This window comes from Conger conger, chromosome 8 (assembly GCF_963514075.1).
Source record: "Conger conger chromosome 8, fConCon1.1, whole genome shotgun sequence".
Lineage (NCBI taxonomy): Eukaryota > Metazoa > Chordata > Actinopteri > Anguilliformes > Congridae > Conger > Conger conger.
Window position 1 is genome coordinate 42,633,578 of NC_083767.1, and position 25,953 is coordinate 42,659,530.

A 25,953-nucleotide genomic window follows, 5' to 3' on the forward strand; every position below is an offset into this window, starting at 1 on the left:
GAGACAAAGAAAACCAGCAAAGGGACGACATCACAAGATAGTAACTGACACAAAATATTACTTTTTTTTCCAATTGCTTACACACTTAGACTGAACGCTTAGACAAAAGCATCAGAACCTTAATTTTTTGTAATCATGCCTTAAACAAAGGCACCAAAAGTACAAATAACTACACACTGTTTTGTACATTAGACACTTTGTTAAATAGACAATAGCAATGAGAGCGAGAGGAAGAGAAACAGGAAGAGAGGAGGACTAGTAGGAGAAGGAGGACGAAAGAACAAAGGCAATAGATGGAGACATATTTCCGATGACATTAGGGCCAGTACGGTGGACCATGTCATAATCATGATGAGGGAGGCTGGGCAGCCCAGACTGAGTCCAGCCCAACCTGAGTTATTACATGGTCGCATCCTTAATACGGACATTTAGACTGGAGCACAGGTAGGTCTACCCATGTAATTGTTGTACATCATTCTGCATCACAGTACAATACAATGTAGTCTTACAGTATTACCAATATGCTCCGCAGTGAAAAAGACAGTACAGTATGTAAAGAAGAACCTAACCAATGACATCCTGAGGGATGAAGGCAATAACTGCACACCCATGAACAGGAACTGGCCATTGTCAATATAGTGTTCCCAAACAACACCATCCACCTGCATCAACTACGAGAACAAATCACCAATGATCCAACAACATTCCAAAATATCAACCGTGTCAGCATATCGACACTCTGCTGCATCTTGCGTCAACACCAAATTTTGATGAAGCAGCTGTACAGAGTTCTATTTGAGAGGAACCTTATGACTAAGTGTAAGTAAGTGTCACTGCACTATACTGTAATAGTGTAATGGCAATAGAGTGTGTCCTACTGGCACTACATAGATACATTCACACAAAGCAGTATGTGCCATTTTGGGGGTCGATATTTTCTCCGTTACCTAACCAGGGATGACATTGCTTGTGATGTGGGTCAGGTGATGTGCTAGACCCTAACAGAAAGTGGGATCCATAAACCATTCACCCCATCCCTTACAATCCCACACAATTTTATGTCATTATTTTTGTTTTCGTGAGTTTACAGTGTAAACCCCCACGCTAACCCAACGACGGAATTTAGCGCGGGCCGACGGTATCTGCGTGCTTGTCCTTCTGGTGTTGCTGAAAGAAAGTTAGTAGGGTTAAATGTTACCGGCCGCTATGCGAAGATACTCGATTAGCCAATAAAAGACAGTAGTACTACTCTGCCTTCCGCTTTCTACTGGTCCGGGCTGACCAAGAATCTCCACTATAGGGCCAATAAATCTACCATCGTTATATCTGACTCCATTTTAATAGTCATTTTAGATTAGTTATCTACCTTTGGTGGATTTCTTAGCTGTTATTTAGACTTGTTCGTGACAGGAATCCTGTACCGTAACAGGCTCCCTGAACAGTCCTCTGCTGGTCCCGCCGCATGTCACATCGGCCGTTATGTGCACATCTCACGAGCTGGCTAGATATCTGCAGTCATTTCAGAGGTCACAGGAATAGTTACTTTTGGGTGTGGCTGATGGCAGCTCAGGGACCCAAGGCCAACATTATCTACGACTGTTCTCGACATGAACGAACTACCACGCGGAGGCGAGTGATTTACCATCAGAGGTCTACGGGTACAATACTCCGTGATACATTAAGCGTACATTTACATCCTCCCTTGACCAACTTGAGGGGAGTACCAAGCATTCCCTGTGTAACAATGAGTGTTCAGTGAACGAAACCACACAGATCAAGTTTTAACAATTTATTTTACCAGGCAGGTTACTTACTTAATCACATTCTATTACCAAATAAAATATACATAAAAATTATTACAAAAGAACTACAGATGGGCGCCTGGCTGTACATAGATGCTATACACGTGGTGTGCATGGCGGTCTGGCTACAGACCTGCCCAGATCGCTTGGTTTACCCTGCTTACAAGCAAAACAATACTAAACATGAATATACCCAAAACATACTTTGTCATGAAACATCCCATGCTTAATTCATTCCAGTGACTGAACCCTGAGAGTATTGAGACAGAGTGATTGACAAGAGAACAGATGGTCTTCCCTTGTCAGCCCTTCATGCGCCCTAACAAGGTGCAGAGAAGGGACTATGGCCTACTGGAATAGAATGGTGTGTTGTTTTGGGAGGTTGTAAAATTTTATGACACCACTACCAGAGGAACGCCACTTCACCTGCCCACTGACAGTGTGTAACAGTACAACGAATAAAGGGTATTCCAGCCAGTCTGCATTACAACAGTAACATATATTCAAATGCTTACTGTACTGTAATTCTACTTTGCTTTGTGTCTTTTTGTTGTTGTAAAAACCTGCAATGGCAAAAAAAAAAAAAAGCTGTATATATTTTTCTCTGAAGCCTTTCTATTTTTGTGTTCATTGAAGTGTGAGTAGTTGTACTGTACTGGAACAATCTTTCACAGAAGGCTGTTTGAGAAAATTGAAAAGGTGTACAAAGTACTAAAGACAGCAGTGTTTTGTTGCTGCTTTTAAAGAATAATTCAAATGGTTCATGTGTGTATCATTTTGTTGCAAAAATGCCATTTTGAAAAAGGATTGTTAGGTTTTGATTGAAGTTTAATTTTGCCATAGAAGTGAGATGTTTATATTCAAGTGTCGTGTCGTATTTGGCTTGTGTTTAGAGTTTTGACATAATGAGCCAAATTCCGCGTGTAGTGTGTAAGCAATCAGAAAAAACTGTATGCAGATTATGATCTACTTATTCTGTATACCAGAGGAAAATCAGAATTTTGAATGCTTTCAGAGAACAACATAGCAAATTTATACCACAGTCAAGACAGAGAAGATAGGTGTTATTGATTTTGTGACCAAGCGATTTTTCACAATCCTGCATGTGCAGGCACAGTAATAGAAAATGAAACATAATTCTAAATAGATTATATTATTTTATATTAAGGTCTTTGGTTTACTTGCACACAGTGCGTGTCAGGTTATTATGAGGAAGCCAGTGTCAGAACTTTTTAACATGACACATGAGATTCATATATGATCACTAAATGTATTTTCCACAAGGGTTTATTGAAAAGCATCAATAAATCTGTGCTCCAAACAAAACCGGCTGTGATTGGCTCACCTGTGATCTCAGAGCAGAAGACGTCGGAGTCCAGCACAGAGCGAAACCTCCAGGCCACCAGATTCTGACCCGGATGGGGCCGCACTGCGTGAATATCTACAGGAGAGATATTAAAATCCAGCAGATCATTATCTAGTCACAATGGACGTATTTGGAATGGGTCTGACACAAGTGGAACGTGATATGTAATATGATTACATAACCATTATGTATAGTAGTGCTTGGGCAATGAGTCGACTGAAATAAAGTTATTGTGTACACACTAGGGTCAATAGACCATATGACTTGATAGAGGCCTCTCTCACCGCTGTGGAAGGCCTTGGTCGTCCCCTTCAGCACCTCCAGGGTGAGAGCAGCGATGATGTCAGCCTGTCTGGCGATGGCCAGGGCTCTCTCCACAGCCTCTGCACCCAGAGACGTGATCATCTGAGTCCCTGGAGGGTCGAGGAGGAACAAAACTCACAACTTAATCTCTGCACGGCTGCTTCCCTTTGCACTGAAAATAATAACTGACACACAGAACAAGATGGCTGCCATGTTGCTCTGGCAACACGCTTGGAATCCCAAAAACCAGGTTCAGCCCAAAAGCCTTGCAAATGCTGAAATGCAGATGATGTCATTAGCAGGCTAAGCTGAAGCCTGCACAAGAAGGCCACAAGTGGCTTCATCTCCCTGATGTTTGCTTCAAGGTTATAAAATATATCTTTTACAGTGTCTGGGTTAATGCCAGGCAGGGGTTTAATATCTTACTACTTGTTGCTAGCTCCCTCTGATTAGAGCTTGTTAATTATTATAGTGTGAGCCTCATAGCACGGGATAAGTCACTGGTTTACAGGAGTGTGCACACTTCCATAATGCTGTTTCCTGTGCAGACATCCCTGTAGGGATATGAAATCAGAGCACAACTCACAATTCCATAATGGGAGAAAGATCTTCAAAAAAAAAAAAAATCTTCAATCCCCAGAGCACACACACGCACACACACACTCAGTATAGTCATATGCAACGTACACACACACACACACACAAACAGCACAGTCACATGCAACACACATGCACACACATAGTTTACCTCTTTTGCCTTCAGTGAGAGAGGTTTTAGTCCATGAGCCTCCAGTACCTGAACAAAGTCAGAATAGAGGTTAATGATAATCTAAAATCTCATCTTAACATTCATAAAATGAATGATTAGTAAAATGAAAGAACAACTGAGGCATGTTTCCAGTGAATGATCAGCGTTGGTGTTCATGTCTCTTACTTCCTTTGTGAATTGGGAAAAAACCTGACACCACCGAGTTGAAAAAGTGCTTAGAGACAACAGAGTGAATGCGCAACCTACCATGTGATGTAACGTAGCAGAGAATATATGCTGGCAGGATGGTGACATTGTATGAAGGCTTTCGGTGAGTACTGTACAGTATGTGTGCATGTGTGTGTGTATATGGCTGTGAGTGTAATGGTGGCACAGTTCCTGTCCACAACATGTGATGTTTCTCTTTCTCTCTGATATTATTTTAATGGTCCATGTGTCTCTTGGTCTTGTGTACCTGAACCACCATTCACTGGACTGCTAACCCTGTTGGCGTATTTGCACCATCACTTCATTTGAATGGATGTTTTAGTGCAGGTTTTAATCCCAACCAATCACTTTGGCATGTTGATTCCACAAATTGAACCATTAGGTTGCCTACATTTACATGTGTCAGCTTGAGATTTATTGTGCAGCAGTGGAACAAACTCTCTCAAAGGAAAGTACTGGCACTCACATGGGCCGTATGTAAATGGAATAAAAACAACGCAACCAGTTCACTAGCCTGTGGGGTTTTGGAGCCGGTGCAGGGATTGGTCGGAATGGAAACTGCGTATACTTGGCCATCCCAGGCATATCACAACGTGTTTAGTGACCCAGTTAATTTAGTGCAGATAGCAGCTGTTATATCCAAAGGACGCTTTTATAACTCCGCTCTTATAACCAATAATCACTCGTAACAGGGAGCTAAACTCAACGTGGTTTATTAACTCGGTTTCCACCTACAACACATCCTGGTTCCCATCATGCATTGCCCGTGTCCTACGGTAAGCAGTGTAGGACAAACATAACATCTCCTCCCCCCTTACAACAAATGTCCCCCGTAACCATTAACAACAAAATCAGACGAACAGCTAAGTAACTGTGTTTCCAATGGCAAAACTCTTTTGCACATAAACTAGCTGCTGATACAAAAGAATATCATGGGACTTTCAAAATAAAATTTTTCTTAAACTCAAACAAATATAAATCACACCTGAATCTACGAGATGAGGGTAGACTACCTCATCCCGTGACAATACCCAGGGGGAATTATTCTGCCCCAATAACTTGGGTATGTCCGTAACTACAGAGGCTATAAGTCCATGCGTTTTGGAGGTCGATGCTCTCTTATCGGGTATCGACGCACACTGGGAAAATCAGCGATACTGTCTCTGAAAGGCAACGGCAGAACAGCCAGGGAAGGAGGCACAGCCCCCACCGTCTCTGGTGAAGAGTCAGAAACAGGCACCTCAGGAACAGAGGCCCCCTCAGGTGGTGAAGGTGGGCTAATGGCGAAGTCAACAGGCGACTCCTCGGGGCACTCCACCGCAGGCAGTCCTGGTGTTGCTGCTGCCGTCTGTATCAGTTGGTCGACATGCCTCTTCCAGGTGAGGCCTCCAGCAGTCTGGACAGTATAGGAGACAGGGCCGGTGTGCCATTGTGGCCCAGTACTGTAATTCCTTGCCAACACATGGTCGCCTGCAGAGAAAGCTCTTTCTTTGGCTCGTTTCTCCCTTTGCTGGATCTGCTTCTCCTGCTGACGTTGAACAGTGTCCTTCACTGTTGTTGGCTTCAGCAGGTCGAAGTTGGTTTGAACATCAGAGTCGCCGGAGAGACCTTTGTGGTGGCATGGGGAGTACTGCGATAGGTTAACAAGAATCGGTACAAGCGCTGATGAAATGTCCCTTGACCTTGAGTGGCCTTCAGCGCATGTTTCAGGGTTTGAACAAACCTTTCAGCTAACCCATTAGTCGCAGGGTGGAATGGTGCTGATTTGATGTGTTGTACCCCATTTGCTTGCAGAAATGTGGCCATTTCTCGCGACACCAGCTGGGGACCGTTGTCGGACACCAGTTGTAGGGGAGAACCGAAACGGCTGAACATTTCCCCTATTTTCTCGATGGTTTTGGTAGTAGTAGTGGACTTCATAATTGCCACCTCAGGCCATTTGCTGTGGGCATCTACAGCTACCAGGAGCATCCTCCCTTCCACTGGTCCCGCAAAATCAATATGAACACGCTGCCATGGTTCTTCTGGAAACTCCCAGGGGTGCAAGGGAGCTAACCGCGGGGTGTTCTGAACTTTCTGACATGAATGGCAGGTTTTGGCTGCGTTTTCAATCTCCCGATCCACTCCCGGCCACCAGAAGTAACTCCTTGCTAATTCTTTCATGCGAACAATTCCACTGTGACTTGCATGGAGTTGTTGCGGAACAGTCTTGCGTAATGGCTGTGGAATGACCACCCTCCTCCCCCATAGCAAACAACCCGATTGCACTGATAGTTCTGTTCGCCTTGAGAGGAATGGCTGAATACTGGGGACACCGTTTCCCGAATGGCCCCTCATCACCATGTCCATGACCACCGCCAGATCGGGGTCAGTACGTGTGGCTCTCCTTACTTGAGCAGCAGAAATGGGCGCGTCCTCCACCTGGCTGAAGTAGAAAATGCTTGCGCCGCGCGGCTCTGGCGTGGTAACAGGAAGGGGCAACCTGGATAATCCATCTGCATTGCGATGTTGATCTGCCTTACGATACTTGATATCGTACGAGTGCGCCGACAATAGCAAAGCCCACCGCTGCATACGACTCGCTGCAAGTGACGGTATACCTGAGTGTGGCCCCAGGATAGTCGTCAGGGGCCGGTGATCAGTAAAAAGGGTGAATCGTCTTCCATACAGGTACTGATGAAAACGACGAACCCCATAGACAATGCTCAGGGCTTCTCTTTCAATCTGCGCATAATTAGTCTCTGCCTTGTTCAGTGTCCGCGATGCAAATGCTATCGGCCTTTCTTCTCCGTTTGGCTTTATGTGGGAAATAACAGCCCCCACTCCATAGGGGGATGCATCACAGGCCAACTGAATGGGAAGAGAAGGGTCAAAATGGGTCAGCACCCCAGACGTTACCAGGGTGTCCTTGGCCTTCTGAAAAGCCTCCTGACAGGCTTCCCCCCAACTCCAGGCTTTTCCCTTACAAAGTAAGCTGTGTAACGGCTTCAGCATGGATGCCAAGTTTGGTATAAACCGCCCATAATAGTTGAGTAATCCCAGAAAAGAACGTAGATCCTAATTTCTCCATTCTTCTTCGGCACGGGAACAATGGGCGTGGCCCATTCACTAATGGCTACTGGTTCCAGAACACCGCTTTTGACCAGAGAGTCTAGTTCAGCGTCAACTTTTGAACGTATCGCATAGGGCACTGGTCTGGCTTTCAGGAACTTTGGTTTTGCATTTGGTTTAACACTTAACTTGACTGTGATGTTTTTCATACTGCCTAGCTCATTTTTGAATACCTCATCATGTTTCCTCAAAATAGTGGCTAACTCTGGGGCCGTTGGTAACAGCCTCTTCACAGTTCGCCAATTCAATTTTAAATTCTCTAGCCAAACTCGACCTAGGATGGCAGGGTAAATACCTTTAACCACATAGACAGGAAGTTTCTTTACTTGGTGGTTACTCTCGACTGTAACATCAGTCATGCCAGCCATGGGCACTGGTTCTCCAAGGTAGGTACTGAACCTGGTGTCTGAAAGTCTCAAGGGCAGGTGTCACCTGAAACTCTTATAAACTTTTTCTGAGAGGATGGATGCCTTAGACCCTGTGTCAATTTGCATATTCACGGGATGCCCTTCTAACAGGGGTTTTACCCAATAACCCTCAGTATCGACATCAATCTTATTAATTCTCAGTGTATGCACACTCACTTCCGGTTCTTCGTCTGTGGACTCACTGGACAGTTCCTCTTGCTGCCTCATTGTGTGAACCTGCCTTTTCATCCTTTCTTTCCTGGGCTCTTGTTTGTTTCCATACCTTGACATTCCCTCTGCATTCTTTTTGCTTCGACAGACGCGCTCTATGTGGCCCCTTTTTCCACAGCTGCGACAGTCCATGTCCTTACACCTGCACGTGGTGGCCAGATGTCCCATTCTGCCACAACGAAAACATGGGCCCGGCCCACTCTGTCTCTCAGTGCTCACTGTGTGCACTCTGCTGGTTGCATGTAGCTGTTGAGCCTCCCTTGATGCCATTTCCATGGAAGTACTGATGCTAATGGCCTTCTCCAGGGTCAAATCACACACAGTCAATAGTTTCCTCTGCGCTGCTTCCTCTCTAAGGCCACAAACCAGTCTGTCTCTCAAGGTGTCATTTAGAACCGCCCCAAATTCACAATATTCTGCTAGCTTCCGCAGGGCGGCAACAAACATGACAACCGATTCACCTTCCTTTTGATCGCGTTTGTGAAATCGGAATCTCTCTGCGATTAACAATGGCTTCGGGGAATAATGCTGTGACAAGGCTTCAACGATTTCCTTATATGTCTTTTCCCCTGGTGTTGTGGGTTGTAGCAAGTCACGCAATAGAGTAAAGGTTCTTGGTCCCATTATTGACAGAAAAATGGGCACTATCTTGGCATCAGCAATATCATTTGCCTTAATGAAATAGTCAAAACGCTCCGAGTATGAGCTCCATTGTTCCACATGCTCATCGAAAGGGCCAATATTCCCAATAACTCCAGCCATCTTCTGTGTAGGTTGTTGATTATCCCTAGACACGTCCTCTTCACTAGCAGACAGGCCGTCTTCTTATTATCCTCCCATTCCCTTTTTTTTTTATTTTTTTTTTTTATTAATAAAAATCTTTTTTTTTTTTTTTTTTTTTTTTACGAGCCTGAATCTGCCGCGCTCAAACGAGGACAAGCCGATATCACGTTACTCGAAACGCTGGACTCACACTCTGCTCGCTCACGTGAGATCAAACAGCCTCGTCGCCACTTGTTATATCCAAAGGACGCTTTTATAACTCCGCTCTTATAACCAATAATCACTCGTAACAGGGAGCTAAACTCAACGTGGTTTATTAATTCGGTTTCCACCTACAACAACACATCCTGGTTCCCATCATGCATTGCCCGTGTCCTACGGTAAGCAGTGTAGGACAAACATAACAGCAGCTGTTGTTTAATAAGTAGCACAAACTGCACTCTGTAGTGGCTCTACTCACAACTGTCGAGTTGATCATGAAAAACTCACGCTTTTGGCCTCGCCGCAGCCAGTCTTTGGCGACCATATCTTTCCCTCTCCCATGATTCCCAGGGCCAGGTGGGACAGGGGGGCGAGGTCTCCGCTGGCACCAACCGTCCCCTTCTCAGGGACGAAGGACAGGCAGGAAGCTGTTGAGACAGGACAGGAGTTACTCTACACTGTATGGTCCACACCTGGAGGAGTCACTCTACACTGTATGGTCCACACCAGGAGGAGTCACTCTACACTGTATGGGCCACACCAGGAGGAGTCACTCTACACTGTATGGTCCACACCAGGGGTGGGAAACCCTTGTCCTGCAGTACCACTGATGTTTCCACCTGAGCTTGACCTCATGAGTTTGTTGCATGAGCAAAAGTCTGAGTCTGAATATCCTGAATGGTGAAATGCACAGTGCCTCCAGTACATTGTCTCCTGCATGCATTCAACCTGATTAATCCAGTGTTGTAGTTATAGGGTTGGATGGACCAAAAACCAGGACTGTTTCTGGCACTCCAGGACCAGGATTTCCTACCCCTGATCTGCACTGATGTGTAAGAGAGTGCTATGAGTGAGTCAGAACGAGGGTTACCGTTGAAAGCCTCGATCATCGCCTAGACGGCTTCCAAGGAGATGCCGCTGTGTCCTTTGGCCAGAACGTTGATCCTCAGAGCCAGAAGCATCCTGGTTCTCTCGGGGCTCAACGGATTGCCCACACCTGGTCCCAGTGGACAGTTTATTTCATACATAAACATGAATAATCTGTTTGTACATTCCACATTTACCATTTCAGTTTTCCTTAAACTGTTAAAATCAGCAAATACATAGATAGTGTGCATTCATATGCAGAGATATGTCACGTTTAATTTTGTGCTAACGTCCTCTCACTTCGAGAACCAGGGTGTTTTGCATGCAATGTGAGCAAGTGTAAAACATCCACAGGAATTCAAAAAGGCTTTCATAAAGCAACCTGTACCTTTATCTTGACGAGCCCTTTGCCCAAGCTAACCAGGTCTGCTGTTGTGAGACTGTTTCCATCCAAGGAAATGCACTGTTGAAGCTTACAAAACCAGATCTCATATCTTACAAATGGTGTATTAATTAAAAGCAAAAGTAACATAAAGACAAATTAACATACAATGGCCAACAGTCTTATAACAACAGAGATTCTGAAGGAACTTACTTCTTGCTCCATGGCTCTTCGGGGGTTTAAAGACAAGGTAGAGGTTTGAAGTCTGAAGTCTGAATGGTTTGAAGAACAATGTGTTAAGTGATCACTTACAGGTAGTAAGTTCCAAGCTTGCATGTAGTAGGTTACATGTGCCATGTCTGTGTTCATGAACTTGAATGAAAAATTAGCCATTTATTTTCAAAGGCTAACAGTGATTTGTGAAAAATGCAAAATATAGAAATATGTATATTTGTAAAATGAATTTGAAAATGCAGCTTCATACCTGGCACCTTTGCTCTTTCACACCTCAGTCAGTTGGTCCTCCAGAGGGCTTTCCTCAGAAATGGTGCTGAACCATACTTTGCTGCATGCAGGGAAAGGACCCACCCAGTTCCTGAGAGTGACATCATTGGATGCCTCTGTAACATTGCCCCTGGTTATTGTTTAAGCAGTGTTGAATAATACTTGCATCTCGGGTTGGACAGGTCCGGGATGCAAAAAACTGTACAAAGTAAGTGGAAATAGCAGCTTGGTTCCATTAATTGTTGTAATTTGCATTTCTGAATTCTGGGACATTCCCAGACCTTCCGGGAGAGGTCAATAGCTGATCGTCAAATACAAAGTACAGTTCAACAGCTAGTTCCACAATGTAACAATGAGATTTATTTTTGCTTTTTGATTTGAAGAAAAGCATTTTCTGTAAATAATGTAGCAATAAGATGGTTACAGGCGTCACCCAGTGGTTTTGCAAGGAAATAATTAGATTTTTAATATGTTGTGTATAGATCATGGTTTAGATCAGATGTATATGGATGGAAATGAGCGCAAAGTGGAATAGCTTATATTTATGTTATAGTATATAAATGTATGTATTTACAATTATAAAAGGTGTAAAATACTTGATATGATCTTAAGATAATATTATCCTGACAGGGCATGCATAATTACAGTTTTTTACAATCGTTTTCACACTTGTATCAATACCATGTCCACTTTTTCAAAACTCTTCACACAGTGTGCTTTTGAAACACGCACCTGAGCACATCAGTTAACCTTTGGTGCAAAATGCACTTCAACCACCAAAACACTTAATATTTCACCCAAAAGTGACTCTTGCTGCCATAACTATAGCACATGCTTTCTCCCATAAGACTACTTTGTCACTCAATGTTCAATGAACTACAAAACACAAACAACTTGGAGCATTGCTAAATACATATATTATGTGTTTCCCTTTCCTCTATTTTTGCATCCACAAATATTTCAAGCCAAGTAGCTAAAGAAACTTTTGATCTGTTGGTTTGCCTCTTACAATAGATGTCATGACTGAGTGTGGTAAATTTACAGTAAACTGTCAATGAATGAATGTTATACTATATTGGAAACCCATGTAGGGACTACAACTTCCACATTCCCTCAGGAAAATTCTGCGACGTCCACCACGAATGACGTCTAACTTGGTTCAGCCAATCCCGTAATGGCGGGAGCAATAAACGGTCCCGTATAAGAGCAAGACACGTTCTTGGGATCTCACTTCTGCTTTTTCTGCCTCTTCTGCTTCTTCTTCTTCTCTTCGACGCACCTTTTTTGGCCATTCGCTTCAGCTCATCTGCTCCGAGACTCGGATAGAGGCTGAATGCTGCACAGCGCACTACCAGGCCTACGGACACACCCAGTTACCTCGCGGTAACTTCGTGGCCTATAGCGAGTGGAAACGGGTGTACGCGGAACGCTACATCAGTTTACCCCTGCAAAGCTCACCAAAGAACAACAGCAACAAACTTTTCCACTCTGAAAAAAGGACAAGCGAACATCCTTCCAGCAACCGAGTGGACCAGACGACAGCGCGCGGCTAAGACGCCCCAGCCTGCGCATCTCTCCAGGACACGCATTCACAGCACCATCGCGGCTCCTATAAGGACAGCACGTCTTTTGGATCCAAAGCGTATGGACTCAGTAAGCGAACAAACATTCAGGCATAGCCAGTGTTTAGTTTAGTCTTAACTGTTTTTGTGAATCTGTGTTTCAATATTTACCATCCTACTATTGTAATGTGTTTGGTTAGCTACATATATATGTACGTGAATTGATTCGCCGTCTTTTGCGCATATATAGAGTAAAACTACTCAAGTAGTCCCATCTCACAGCTAACTCTAACTCATTACCATACCCAGAACTCTAGCTTACTCAAGCTAGCTACTCTCACCTTTCCTTTGTTCAAGCGACACGCGCGCTCGCGCGCGCCCACACACACGCATACACGCCCGAACTTAACCTACTAAATTTCCTTACTAACTTCCCGTTAGTTTATCTGTTCTGTGTTGTATGTTTGTTTAATAAATATATTTTATTAAACCCCGGTGTCCGTTTTGGAATCGCATAGACATGAGAGCCGAGTTAAAGCAGTCTTTCGAAGAACTTCCAACCTTCAGGTTATCGGTATGTTTAATCATTAATATTGGTTATTTTAATTATTAATTAAAATACTAAATTTGTGGTTAGATATTTCTGATAATAGTAATTTTATGAGACTGATTACTTTTTGCAGTTATACTGCTACACAACGTTTAACTGGTGCCCCGGTTTCGTAGAGAGTAAAATCCCTGCGTTATTTGGCGGCCCGTGCCAGGACCCTACATAATTTGGAGTCCCGTGCGAGGACCCCTACACCCAGAATAACTATTTTTACTGTGTAATGTAAAACAATATATGATAAAGAAACAAATCACAAAAGCAACAGTATTCTTCAGAGGGTTTATAGTATTTTGACGTTTGTTCTCACAATGCAATATACTATAATTCAGAAAAAAAAAAATCAAAATTACAGTTTTTTACAATCGTTTTCACACTTGTCTCAATACCATGTCCACTTTTTCAAAACACTTAACACATTCACCATATCATTAGACTATGTGAACTAAACTGTGGATATTTTTGCATTGCTTTCATACTAAAAGCATTCAATCACCACTTCTTCCAAAATTCATGAATACCTCTCTCAGTCAGTGTTCACTACCAGCAAATGTTTGTACAAATACAGCAAATTTTGCAGACATTTAGATACTCTCTTCAAAACAGTTAACTTTCAGTTCAAAACCCAATAAAATTCTGATCATTGTGGAAGGAAATATGCTGCATTTTGGCAGAAAAATGAAACTATATGCTTGAAATACGTAAGACAGATCATTCTGATTTGAGCAGAAAGTTTATTCCGTTTATTCATTTTTTTTGTTTGCAGCCTTGTTACCATCTATACAAAAGTGATCATACTTGCATTGAAATGTGCATGTATACAGGGTAAATATAGATGTAGTTGTCACTGAAGAGATTTTTCCACTATTACTGCTGTATATGTACTGTTGAAACACCTGGCTGTCATTTCAGTGAACAACCTACCCAGGTGTTTGTTGTTTGTGCCCCGTTACCACATATACAAAAGGGGCCACCTTTGGATTGGCACTTGCATTCTTTAGCCTTGGTGGGGAAAATGGATGCAGCCAGAGGTAGAGGAAGAAGACGTCACAGAAGAGCAAGAACAGTTGTGTCTGATGAAATCAGAGCCACAGTCATTGATCATGTGGTAAATCATGGTCTGTCCCTGAGGGAAGCAGGTTGAGGGTTCAACCAAACTTGCCTAGATCCACAGTGGCTTCAATAGTGAGGATTTTCAGGCAAACCAACAGGTACTATACAGTATTTACAGCATTCTGACTGAAGGAGTTCAATTGATGTGTATATTACAGCAGTACTGTGATTTGAGAAGTCTCCAGAAAAAGCAGATGTATCAGTGCACATTTGTCTTTGACTCACTACAGGACCGAGCGGTTACCACACACAGTCACACAGGGGGAAGAATGTTTATACCTCAACAGGAGGATACAATAGTTGGGATGGTCATTGTCAACAACAGCATCAGGCTAAGAGAAATACGCAACAACATAATCGCAGACAAGAACATATTTCCAAACATTGACAGTGTAAGCACTACAACCATTTCAAGAGTGCTACAGAAACATCAGATCAGGATGAAACAGTTGTACACTGTCGCCTTTGACAGGAACTCTGAGGGTGTCAAGGAACTCAGGTACCAATATGAAGTTTATGAAGGTATATGTGAAGGTTTAGGACCACCACCCACATGAACAGATGTCACTTCTAGATGCAATGGCTGCTGGGTGTATGGACATAACAGTGGAACACATCCAGGGCTGGATAAGGCACGCAAAAATATGTTTTCCTCGGTGTATAGCAAGAGATAACATTCGGAGTGATGTTGATGAAAATCTATAGCCAAATGCAGAGGACAGGATGGATGGGCCAGGCCAACAGTAGACTTCTGATACTGATAGGCAGACAATATATGTGCGAATTACTGTATATAGTGGAAATATTGCTATTTGGTATGTATTTGTTATTGATTGTAATGTATTTTGAGTAATTGATTGTATTGTATTTTTCTTTTCTGAATTACAGCATATTGCACTGTGAGAACAAATGTCAAAATACTGTAAACCCTCTGAAGAATACTGTTGCTTTTGTGATTTGTTTCTTTATTATATATTGTTTTACATTACACAGTAAAAATTGTTATTCTGGGTTTCCAAAAAACATTCATTAATTTACAGTTTACTGTAAATTTACCACACTCAGTCATGACATCTATTGTGAGAGGCAAACCAACAGATCAAAAGTTTCTTTAGCTACTTGGCTTGAAATATTTGTGGATGCAAAAATAGAGGAAAGGGAAACACATAATATATGTATTTAGCAATGCTCCAAGTTGTTTGTGTTTTGCAGTTCATTGAACATTGAGTGACAAAGTAGTGTTATGGGAGAAAGCATATGCTATAGTTATGGCAGCATGAGTCACTTTTGGGTGAAATATTAAGTGTTTTGGTGGTTGAAGTGCATTTTGCACCAAAGGTTAACTGATGTGCTCAAGTGCGTGTTTCAAAAGCACACTGTGTGAAGAGTTTTGAAAAAGTGGACATGGTATTGAGACAAGTGTGAAAACGACTGTAAAAAACTGTAATTACAAAAAAAAAATCAATTACTCAAAATACATTACAATCAATAACAAATACATACCAAAAAGCAATATTTTCACTATGTTCAGTAATTCGCACATATATTGTCTGCCTATCAGTATCAGAAATCTACTGTTGGCCTGGCCCATCCATCCTGTCCTTTGCATTTGGCCATAGATTTTCATCAACATCACTCCGAATGTTATCTCTTGCTATACACCGAGGAAAACATCTCTTTGTGTGCCTTTTCCAGCCCTGGATGTGTTCCACTGTTATGTCCATACGCCCAGCTGTAGAGGTCCTCGCACGGGACTCCAAATTATGCAGGGTCCTCGCACAGGCCGCCAAATAACGCAGGGATTTTACTCTCTACGAAACCGGGGCGCCAGTTAAACGTTGTGTAGCAGTATAACTGCAAAAAGTAATCAGTCTCATAAAATTACTATTATCAGAAATATCTAACCACAAATGTAGTATTTTAATTAATAATTAAAATAACCAATATTACAGTTTTTAACAATCGTTTTCACACTTGTCTCAATACCATGTCCACTTTTTCAAAACTCTTCACACAGTGTGCTTTTGAAACACACACCTGAGCAGATCAGTTAACATTTGGTGCAAAATGCACTTCAACCACCAAAACACTTAATATTTCACCCAAAAGTGACTCTTGCTGCTGTAAGCCAGTCATAAGTAACATTTGTTCTCATGCGCTGGTGAGCTTGCTGACTTCCCCCTCCTGGAGCATACATTGTTAGCCCCCACCATTGGCACACATGCCTGTGGGGGAGAGCTAGAGAAGGATTCTTAGAGGCGCCTACTTGGGCCCTCTTTTCTCACATTCCAGAACAGGAATATTGGAGATGGTATAAAGATGTTTCATGATAATCCCAGGTCAGAATATAGTGATGTTTGGTGTTATTCTGATTGGTTCAGTGCGACTGGTGTAATGGTCTAGTTTTTGTAACAGTCTACCTTTGATATCACAACCATTCAGGAGCCGAGGGGAAACTGGGCAAAAGCTGTCTCTGTAGAAGCCATGTGTTTTAGCCCCCTGCCTGGTGGGCCTGGCTGTAAATTATAGATGGGTGACTCACTTTTAGGGTCAAGAACTAAGGCCTGGATTTCGGAGATAAGGAGAAGAAACCAAACAGTCTGGGATGTCTCCTTTCCTTTCATTCACCCAAATCAGGTTTATCCCAAAGGTATATTACCATGAGAGGCACAAAGACATATTTACAGCATAATGCAGTTATCATGAAAACTCCCAACTACAGCATTCATAGATATGATGGGGCGGCCTGTAGCATAGTGGTTAAGGTCAGGAAGGGCTGCCATTTGTGAGGGGCCTGAGAGCTGGGGTTTCAATGTTGTTTAGACTACCTGTTGGGGAGTTAAGATGTATGAGTGATCCAAGGCCAGTTGGGTCATGGGAAAAGAATCCTCCCGAACATTGGTGACCTCCCTGTGACCCCATACCTGGTCACTTCCAAGGGGGAAGACTCCGGACAATGCCACAGTGCCCTCATTTGGGCACTGCTGTCATTACACCGGTGACTGCTCTCTTGGATTAAATATTCAAAACTGCTATTAAGATAGTAAATAGACCCGGTAACACCTTGAAAACATTGCCCATGTGATCCTTGTATTATTGCATTAAGTCTTATGTAATGGTAACAGGAATTGCATGTAAAATGGATAATCAGGAGGGAAGTTTCATGACAACTGCAACATAATAAAACATAAGGGTAATCTGTTTGGTATGGATGTGATCTGATAAAATCAAGGAATCGGATGAGATACATTTCATACCAAATGGAATTTAATAAACTATAGTTTCAGTATCCCAAGGGAAAACCTACACGTCCTCTCTTGGTAATCATCTCATTTTCCCTACTCAACAACCCCCAAGGGTGGGGGTCTAAATTCCAGATTTGACCACCCCTCCAGGTTGATTTATGGCACTGCCGCCTGGTTTCAAACGTATGATTTGGCATAAAAGCAAGGGAGACAGACCAATCTGGGAAGATCGTATTCGACTTCCCACACAGCATATTGTACGTGTATGTAAGTATCAGGAAGATCGTATTCGACTTCCACACAACATGTCTTATGTATGTATGTATGTATGTATGTGTAGCAGCGGAAGATCGTATTCGACTTCCACACGGCATATTCTATACTCTGTGTTTGTGTGTAGTCCAAGCAGGCTAGGTATGATTATTTACTCTATCTCTATTCTTAATTTGTGTATTTTATACTTGATTGTGATATTCTAAAGCTAATAACCTACCTGTCTGCGAATAAACTATTTTGTTTGGAACTTGCGTGATCTCCATGACTCTAATTCATCTTGTACCTTTTCAGCCTAAGTTACAACTGAATACTCAGGGGGAAATGGTGGCCGAAGACCGACCGATCGGCGGGGCGGTACACCTGTGGTAGTTCTAAGCTGTGCGGCCAGCAATTTCTGTCCCTTAAAGGGTCGGGTGACGCACGGCTCTTGTGATTTGGTGCGAAGGGAACCTTGGGCGTTACAGCGCTGGTTCCTGCGAAATTAGCTCTAAGGAGCCCAGTTAATGCTACGCCAACCTGGGCTCGCAACTATCATGGCAGGATTGCATGTATTGTGTTGACTGGACCCGCAGTCTCTGAGTTCTCCACCGAACTGAGATTTCAGCAGTAATGCTAATCCCGGGAGCATCTATTGAGTAATGGTGGCGCAGGTACAAGTTGAATGTAATCACTCCCGAGGTCCGCGTAAATTGCAAACCGAAATTTCTAAATTATATTTTAAATGGAGTCAGATAAACGAGTAAAACTATAGTAACCACTAAGCGTACAATACGGCCCCGTTTGAGAACGGAGAATATTAAGAATTGTACTGATCCGTTTCTGGCCAGCTAAAAGCGGGATATGGGGCAGGTCAATCCATATCCGACCCATGGCAACGGACCCAGTATATTCTTAAACATAATTGTGTTCTGTTCTTGTACGGAGGATAATAATTAACCCAACTAATGTTCTCCCAGCAACGCCAGAAGGACAAGCACGCAAAACCCCCTTCAGCCCCCGCTAAATTCCGTCATTGGGTTAGCTGTGGGGTTTTACACTGCCATAACTATAGCACATGCTTTCTTCCATAAGACCACTTTGTCACTCAATGTTCAATGAACTACAAAACACAAACAACTGGGAGCATTGCTAAATACATATATTATGTGTTTCCCTTTCCTCTATTTTTGCATCCACAAATATTTCAAGCCAAGTAGCTAAAGAAACTTTTGATCTGTTGGTTTGCCTCTCACAATAGATGTCATGACTGAGTGTGGTAAATTTACAGTAAACTGTAAATTAATGAATGTTTTACTATATTGGAAACCCAGAATAACTATTTTTACTGTGTAATGTAAAACAATATATGATAAAGAAACAAATCACAAGTATTTTTGTGTTTACAGTATTTGGCGTTTGCTCTCACAATGCAATATACTGTAATTCAGAAAAAAAACCCCAATACAATCAATTACTCAAAATACATTACAATCAATAACAAATACATACCAAAAAGCAATATTTTCACTATATACAGTAATTCGCACATATATTGTCTGCCTGTCAGTATCAGAAGTCTACTGTTGGCCTGGCCCATCCATCCTGTCCTCTGCATTTGGCCATAGATTCCGGTAACATAGAGGTAACATCACTCCGAATGTTACCTCTTGCTATACACCGAGGAAAACATCTCTTTGCGTGCCTTTTCCAGCCCTGGATGTGTTCCACTGTTATGTCCATACACCCAGCAGCCATTGCATCTAGAAGTGACATCTGTTCATGTGGGTGGTAGTCCTAAACCTTCACATATACCTTCATAAACTTCATATTGGTATCTGAGTTCCTTGACACCCTCAGAGTTCCTGTCATAGGGGACAGTGTACAACTGTTTCATCCTGATCTGATGTTATTGTAGCACTCTTGAAATGGTTGTAGTGCTTACACTGTCAGTGTTTGGAAATATGTTGTTGTCTGCGATTATGTTGTTGCATATTTCTCTTAGCCTGATGCTGTTGTTGGCAATGACCATCCCAACTATTGCATCCTCCTGTTGAGGCATATATATTCTTCCCCGTACCGCTGTGTGAGGTGACCGCTGGGTCCTGTAGTGAACCAAAGACAAATGTGCACTGATACATCTGCTTTTTCTGGAGACTTCCCAAATCACAGTACTGCTATAATATACACATCAATTGAACTCAGAATGCTGTAAATACTGTATAGTACCTGTTGGTTTGCCTGACAATCCTCACTATTGAAGGCACTGTGGATCTAGGCAAGTTTGGTTGAACCCTCAACCTGCTTCCCTCAGGGACAGACCATGATTTACCACATGATCAATGACTGTGGCTCTGATTTCATCAGACACAACTGTTCTTGCTCTTCTGTGACGTCTTCTTCCTCTGCCTCTGGCTGCATCCATTTCCCCCACCCAGGCTAAAGAATGCAAATGCCAATCCAAAGATGGCCCCTTTTGTATATGTGGTAACGGTGCACAAACAAAAAAGACCTGGGTAGGTAGTTCACTGAAATGACAGCCAGGTGATTCAGCGGTACATATACAGCAGTAATAGTGGAAAAATGTCTTCAGTGACAACTACATCTATATTTACCCTATATATATGCACATTTCAATGCAAGTATGATTACTTTTGTATAGATGGTAACAAGGCTGCAAACCAAAAAAATTTAATAAACGGAATAAACTTTCTGCTCAAATCAGAATGATCTGTTTTATGTATTTCAAGCATACAGTTTCATTTTTCTGTCAAAATGCAGCATATTTCCTTCCACAATGATTAGAATTTTATTGGGTTTTGAACTGAAAGTTAACTGTTTTGAACAGAGTATCTAAATGTCTGCAAAATTTGCTGTATTTTTACAAACTTTTGCTGGTAGTGAACACTGACTGAGAGAGGTATTCATGAATTTTGGAAGAAGTGGTGATTGAATGCCTTTAGTATCAAAGCAGTGCAAAAATATCCACAGTTAAGTTCACATAGTCTATTGATATGGTGAATTTGTCAAGTGTTTTGAAAAAGTGGACATGGTATTGAGACAAGTGTGAAAACGATTGTAAAAAACTGTAAGGTTAGGTCCGTGACTATTATGAGGAAGCCAGTGTCAGACATTTATATTGAACTTTTTAACATGACGCATGAGATTCATATATGATCACAAAATGTATTTTCCACATGGGTTTTCTGAAAAGCGTCAATAAATCTGTACTCCAAACAAAACAGGCAGTGATTGGCTCATCTGTGATCTCAGAGCAGAAGACGTCGGAGTCCAGCACAGAGCGAAACCTCCAGGCCACCAGATTCTGACCCGGATGGGGCCGCACTGCGTGAATATCTACAGGAGAGATATTCAAATCCAGCAGATCATTATCGAGTCACAATGCACATGTTTGGAATGGGTCTGACACAGGTGGAATGTGATATGTAATATGATTACATAACCATTATGTATAGTAGTGCTTGGGCAATGAGTCGACTGAAATAAAGTTATTGTGTACACACTAGGGTCAATAGACCATATGACTTGATAGAGGCCTCTCTCACCGCTGTGGAAGGCCTTGGTCGTCCCCTTCAGCACCTCCAGGGTGAGAGCAGCGATGATGTCAGCCTGTCTGGCGATGGCCAGGGCTCTCTCCACAGCCTCTGCACCCAGAGACGTGATCATCTGAGTCCCGTTTATCAGAGCCAGGCCCTGGAGGGTCGAGGAGGAACAAAACTCACAACTTAATCTCTGCACGACTGCTTCCCTTTGCACTGACAATAATAATAATAATAATAATAATAATAATAATAACAATAATAATAATAATAACAAGATGGCAGCCATGTTGCTCTGTTAGCAAGCTTGGAATCCCAAAAACCAGGTTGAGCTCAAAAGCCTTGCAAATGCTGAAATGCAGATGATGTCATTAGCAGGCTAAGCTGAAGCCTGCACAAGAAGGCCACAAGTGGCTTCATCTCCCTGAAGTTTGCTTCAAAGTTATAAAATATATATTTTACAGTGTCTGGGTTAATGCCAGGCAGGAGTTTAATATCTTACTACTGTGAGCCTCATAGCACGGGGATAAGTCACAGCATAGTCACACGCAACGTACACACACACACACACACCACAGTCACACACAACATACATGCACACAGCACAGTCACACGCAACGTACACACACACACACACACACCACAGTCACACACAACATACATGCACACAGCACAGTCACACGCAACGTACACACACACGCACACACACATCTCACAGTCACACACAACATACATGCACACATCACAGTCACACGCAACGTACACACACGCACACACACATCACAGTCACACGCAACGTACACACACGCACACACATATCACAGTCACACGCAATATACACACACAGACACAGCGCAGTCACACGCAACACACACGCACACACATAGCTTACCTCTTTTGCGTTCAGTGAGAGAGGTTTTAGTCCATGAGCCTCCAGCACCTGAACAAAGTCAGAATAGAGGTTAATGATAATCTAAAAAAGGTCATCTTAACATTCATACTCAAATTAAAATGAATAATTAGTAAAATGAAAGAACAACTGAGGCATGTTTCCAGTGAATGATGTTGAATCAGCGTTGGTGTTCATTTCTTTTACGTCCTTTATGAATTGGGAAAAAACTTCAAACACTAAGATTTTTGTTTTCAAGTTGAAAAAGTGCTTAGAGACAACAGAGTGAATGCGCAGCCTACCATGTGATGTAACGTAGCAGAGAATATATGCTGGCAGGATGGCGACATCTTATGAAGGCTTTTGGTGAGTACTGTACAGTATGTGTGCATGTGTGTGTGTGTGTATATGGCTGTGAGTGTATTGGTGGCACAGCTCCTGTCCACAACATGTGATGTTTCTCTTTCTCTCTGATATTATTTTAATGGTCCATGTGTCTCTTGGTCTTGTGTACCTGAACCACCATTCACTGGACTGCTAACCCTGTTGGCGTATTTGCACCATCACTTCATTTGAATGGATGTTTTAGCGCAGGTTTTAATCCCAACCAATCACTTTGGCATGTTGATTCCACAAATTGAACCATTAGGTTGCCTACATTTACATGTGTCAGCTTGAGATTTATTGTGCAGCAGAAGAACAAACCGTCTCAAAGGAAAGTACTGGCACTCACATGGGCCATATGTAAATGGAATAAAAACAACGCAACCAGTTCATTAGCCTGTGGGGTTTTGGAGCCGACCCACAGTGAGATCAACAGGTGCAGGGATTGGTCGGAATGGAAACTGCGTATACTTGGCCATCCCGGGCATATGACTGTGCACAACGTGTTTAGTGACCCAGATAATTTAGTGCAGATAGCAGCTGTTGTTCAATAAGTAGCACAAACTGCACTCTGTATGTTTTTCTCAGTGGCTCTACTCACAACTGTTGAGTTGATCATGAAAAACTCACGCTTTTGGCCTCGCCCCAGCCAGTCTTTGGCGACCACATCTTTCCCTCTCCCATGAGTCCCTGGGCCAGGTGGGACAGGGGAGCAAGGACTGTTTATGGCACTCCAGGACCAGGATCTGTACTGATGTGGAAGAGAGTGCTATGAGTGAGTCAGAACGAGGGTTACCGTTGAAAGCCTCGATCATCGCATGCAGGGTTTCCAAGGAGATGCCGCTGTGTCCTTTGGCCAGAACATTGATCCTCAGAGCCAGAAGCATCCTGGTTCTCTCTGGGCTCAAAGGATTGCCCACACCTGGTCCCAGTGGACAAATTAAAAGAGTGAGGGAAATGCAGTCAGTTTTTTTCATACATGAACATGAATAATCTGTTTGCACATGCCTCATTTACGGTTTTATTTTTCTCAAACTGAATTAGAATTTTTTGGTCTTTTGACAGTGTATCGGGTGCTTACCTGCTGCACTGGAGAAGACCAGCTTTTCTTGTAGCTCTCTGGTGCCAAATATGAAAATAACATAATACATTAATAGTTTGCACATTTAGATTTGAGCACAAACTTCTGCACCTAAACAATTACAATTATATTACAATTATTTAGCTGATGTTTTTATCCAAAGCAACTTACAGTTGATCAGATTAAGCAGGAGCAGAGTGTGGTTAAGAGCCTTGCTCAAGAGTACAACAGCTGCCAGGATCTTATTGTGGGTACACTGAGCTTGAACCACCAACCTTCCAGGTCCCAGTCATGTACATTAGCCACTATGTTATAGGGGAGACCGGGGCACAAACCAACCAAATCAACCAAGCATGTTGAAACATGGGGATTTTGCATAGTTACTTTTGCGCAAGAATGATGAGTTTGTTTTCACTTATGTATTATAGCAACCCACTTCTCATATGTGAATGCCAATTAGAAAACTTCATCAAGAGTTATTAACAAATCTGTGTTTTAGCACCCTCAAAGTAATGTTTTTTTCACCAAAGTGTTTTTTGATTAACTGTGTTAATGCCACAGACTCCTAATACATACGTTATTTAAATCACTGTCCTGTGGGTTATGAGGTAGTATAGTTCTGCCATGCAGGAATACAACTTCCACAGCCGGGGCATGTTGGAACGTTGTGTTCCAATATGCCCCCTCCTATTATAAATGCATCAGCCACAATACATTTTAATGTAACATTGTTATTCCATGTGTACCATGTGTCATGGTGAGGTAATATATATGGTGTCCACCAGAGGGCTGGTGCTCATTGGCTTCACCTGGCTGTCATTATTGGCAGAGGATTTTTCCCCCTCCGAAAGAGTATTTAAGGCCAGTGCCGGCAGTCTACCAATGCTTTTGTGTTCATTGTGCGCTCTGACACAAAGCCGGTAAATGCACTTGGTAGACTCTGTGAGACTTAAGAGTCCGGTACTGTGCTGGTGTGTGTGTTTCACTGTTACGAAACTAAAATATTAAAAGGTAAGGAAGGCGTTCAGCTGTGTTGTGTTCGCTGGCGCCTTCCTCTAAGGTTTTGGTTTTCTTTTTGACTCGTGTGAGTCGGAGGTTGGGGGACGTTGTCCCCTGGTATGTATTTTTGGTTTGCGTTTTGGTCCCGAGCTGCGTCTCGAGGTTTTTATTTTCGTGCCTAGCCTTTTTCCCCGGCTAGGTTGTATTTTATTTTGTTCCACAGTCATTGGAAGCACCTAAGCCAGTGGTGCGGTTCGCCCTGTTTTTTAAGGGTTGATTTGTTTTCTTATAGCCGTTTTTTGGGGCTTTTCTCTTTTCCTTATTTGGTTCAGTTCTGTGTTTATATCCCATTCCCGCTGTTCCCTGGGATCTAGTGACGAACCCGTTCTCGTGTTTGTTTTAGAGGGTTTTCCTCGGTCGCATCTGGCTCTCCGCCCAGCCTCACCCTTACAGAACACAAAAGCCACTATGGAGAGACCAGCGACCAGTTCAGGGAATGAGGTGGGGGGTTCACAGCTTGAAGCGGTGGTAGCCGCCCAGCAGGCTGCTCTAGCGACCCAGGAGCAGGCACTGCGTAGGTTGCATGAACAGCAGGCTGCTACGACAGAGCAGCAGACGGTAATTTTCCATCGTCAGGATGAGATCCTGGCCAGGCTAGGTAGGCAGCAAGATGTGCTGATGGGGCTCGCTGATAGCTTTCAGCAACTAGTAAGCGAGTTCCGCTCATCACGGGCACAGGCGCTAGCTCCTGACAACCCCCAATCACTCCCTTCTTCCCCACCTGGATCCGCTCTCCAGTCCATTACACCCGGGGTGAGGGAGCCCAAATTACAGCTGCCGCTGCGGTACGGGGGAGATGCGGGTAAATGTAGGGGGTTCCTCTCCCAGTGCTTGATTTTTTTTAAAGCCCAGCCCTCACGTTTCTCGACTGAAGATTCCCGAGTGGCGTTCATTTTATCATTACTGACCGGGACTGCTCTGACTTGGGCGGATCCGCTGATCCGGGCACAATCTCCAATAATGAACGATTCCCAGCTTCTCATACAGGAGATGACCCGGGTATTTGACCACAACATCATGGGCAAAGAGGCGGCGGCCCGGTTAATGTGGATGAGGCAGGGGACCCAGAGCGTGGCAGAGTTCTCTGTGGTGTTTCAGGCGTTGGCAGGGGAGACTGGGTGGGCGGACGAACCGCTTATAACATTATTTACTGCCGCTTTGTCAGACCCGGTCAGAGACGCGCTGGCCACGTTAGAACCACCGGGGGATCTGGGTTCGCTGATCTCTACTGCGATTCGTGTAGACAACCGGATTCGGGAACGTGAGCG

General features: G+C 43.1%; 1 protein-coding gene across 1 annotated transcript in view; it reads right to left on the reverse strand.

Annotated features, from left to right (window-relative positions):
• Window positions 1-25,953, reverse strand: part of LOC133134471 (histidine ammonia-lyase-like) — a 36,292-nt gene that overhangs the window by 4,877 nt on the left and 5,462 nt on the right. The window contains exons 5-10 of the mRNA XM_061250669.1: window positions 23,627-23,664; window positions 23,342-23,467; window positions 9,469-9,608; window positions 4,201-4,267; window positions 3,453-3,581; window positions 3,148-3,243 (exon numbers count right to left, since the gene is read on the reverse strand). Coding sequence (XP_061106653.1) covers window positions 3,148-3,243; window positions 3,453-3,581; window positions 4,201-4,267; window positions 9,469-9,608; window positions 23,342-23,467; window positions 23,627-23,664 — 596 coding nt within the window. The remainder of the gene's footprint in view (window positions 1-3,147; window positions 3,244-3,452; window positions 3,582-4,200; window positions 4,268-9,468; window positions 9,609-23,341; window positions 23,468-23,626; window positions 23,665-25,953) is intronic.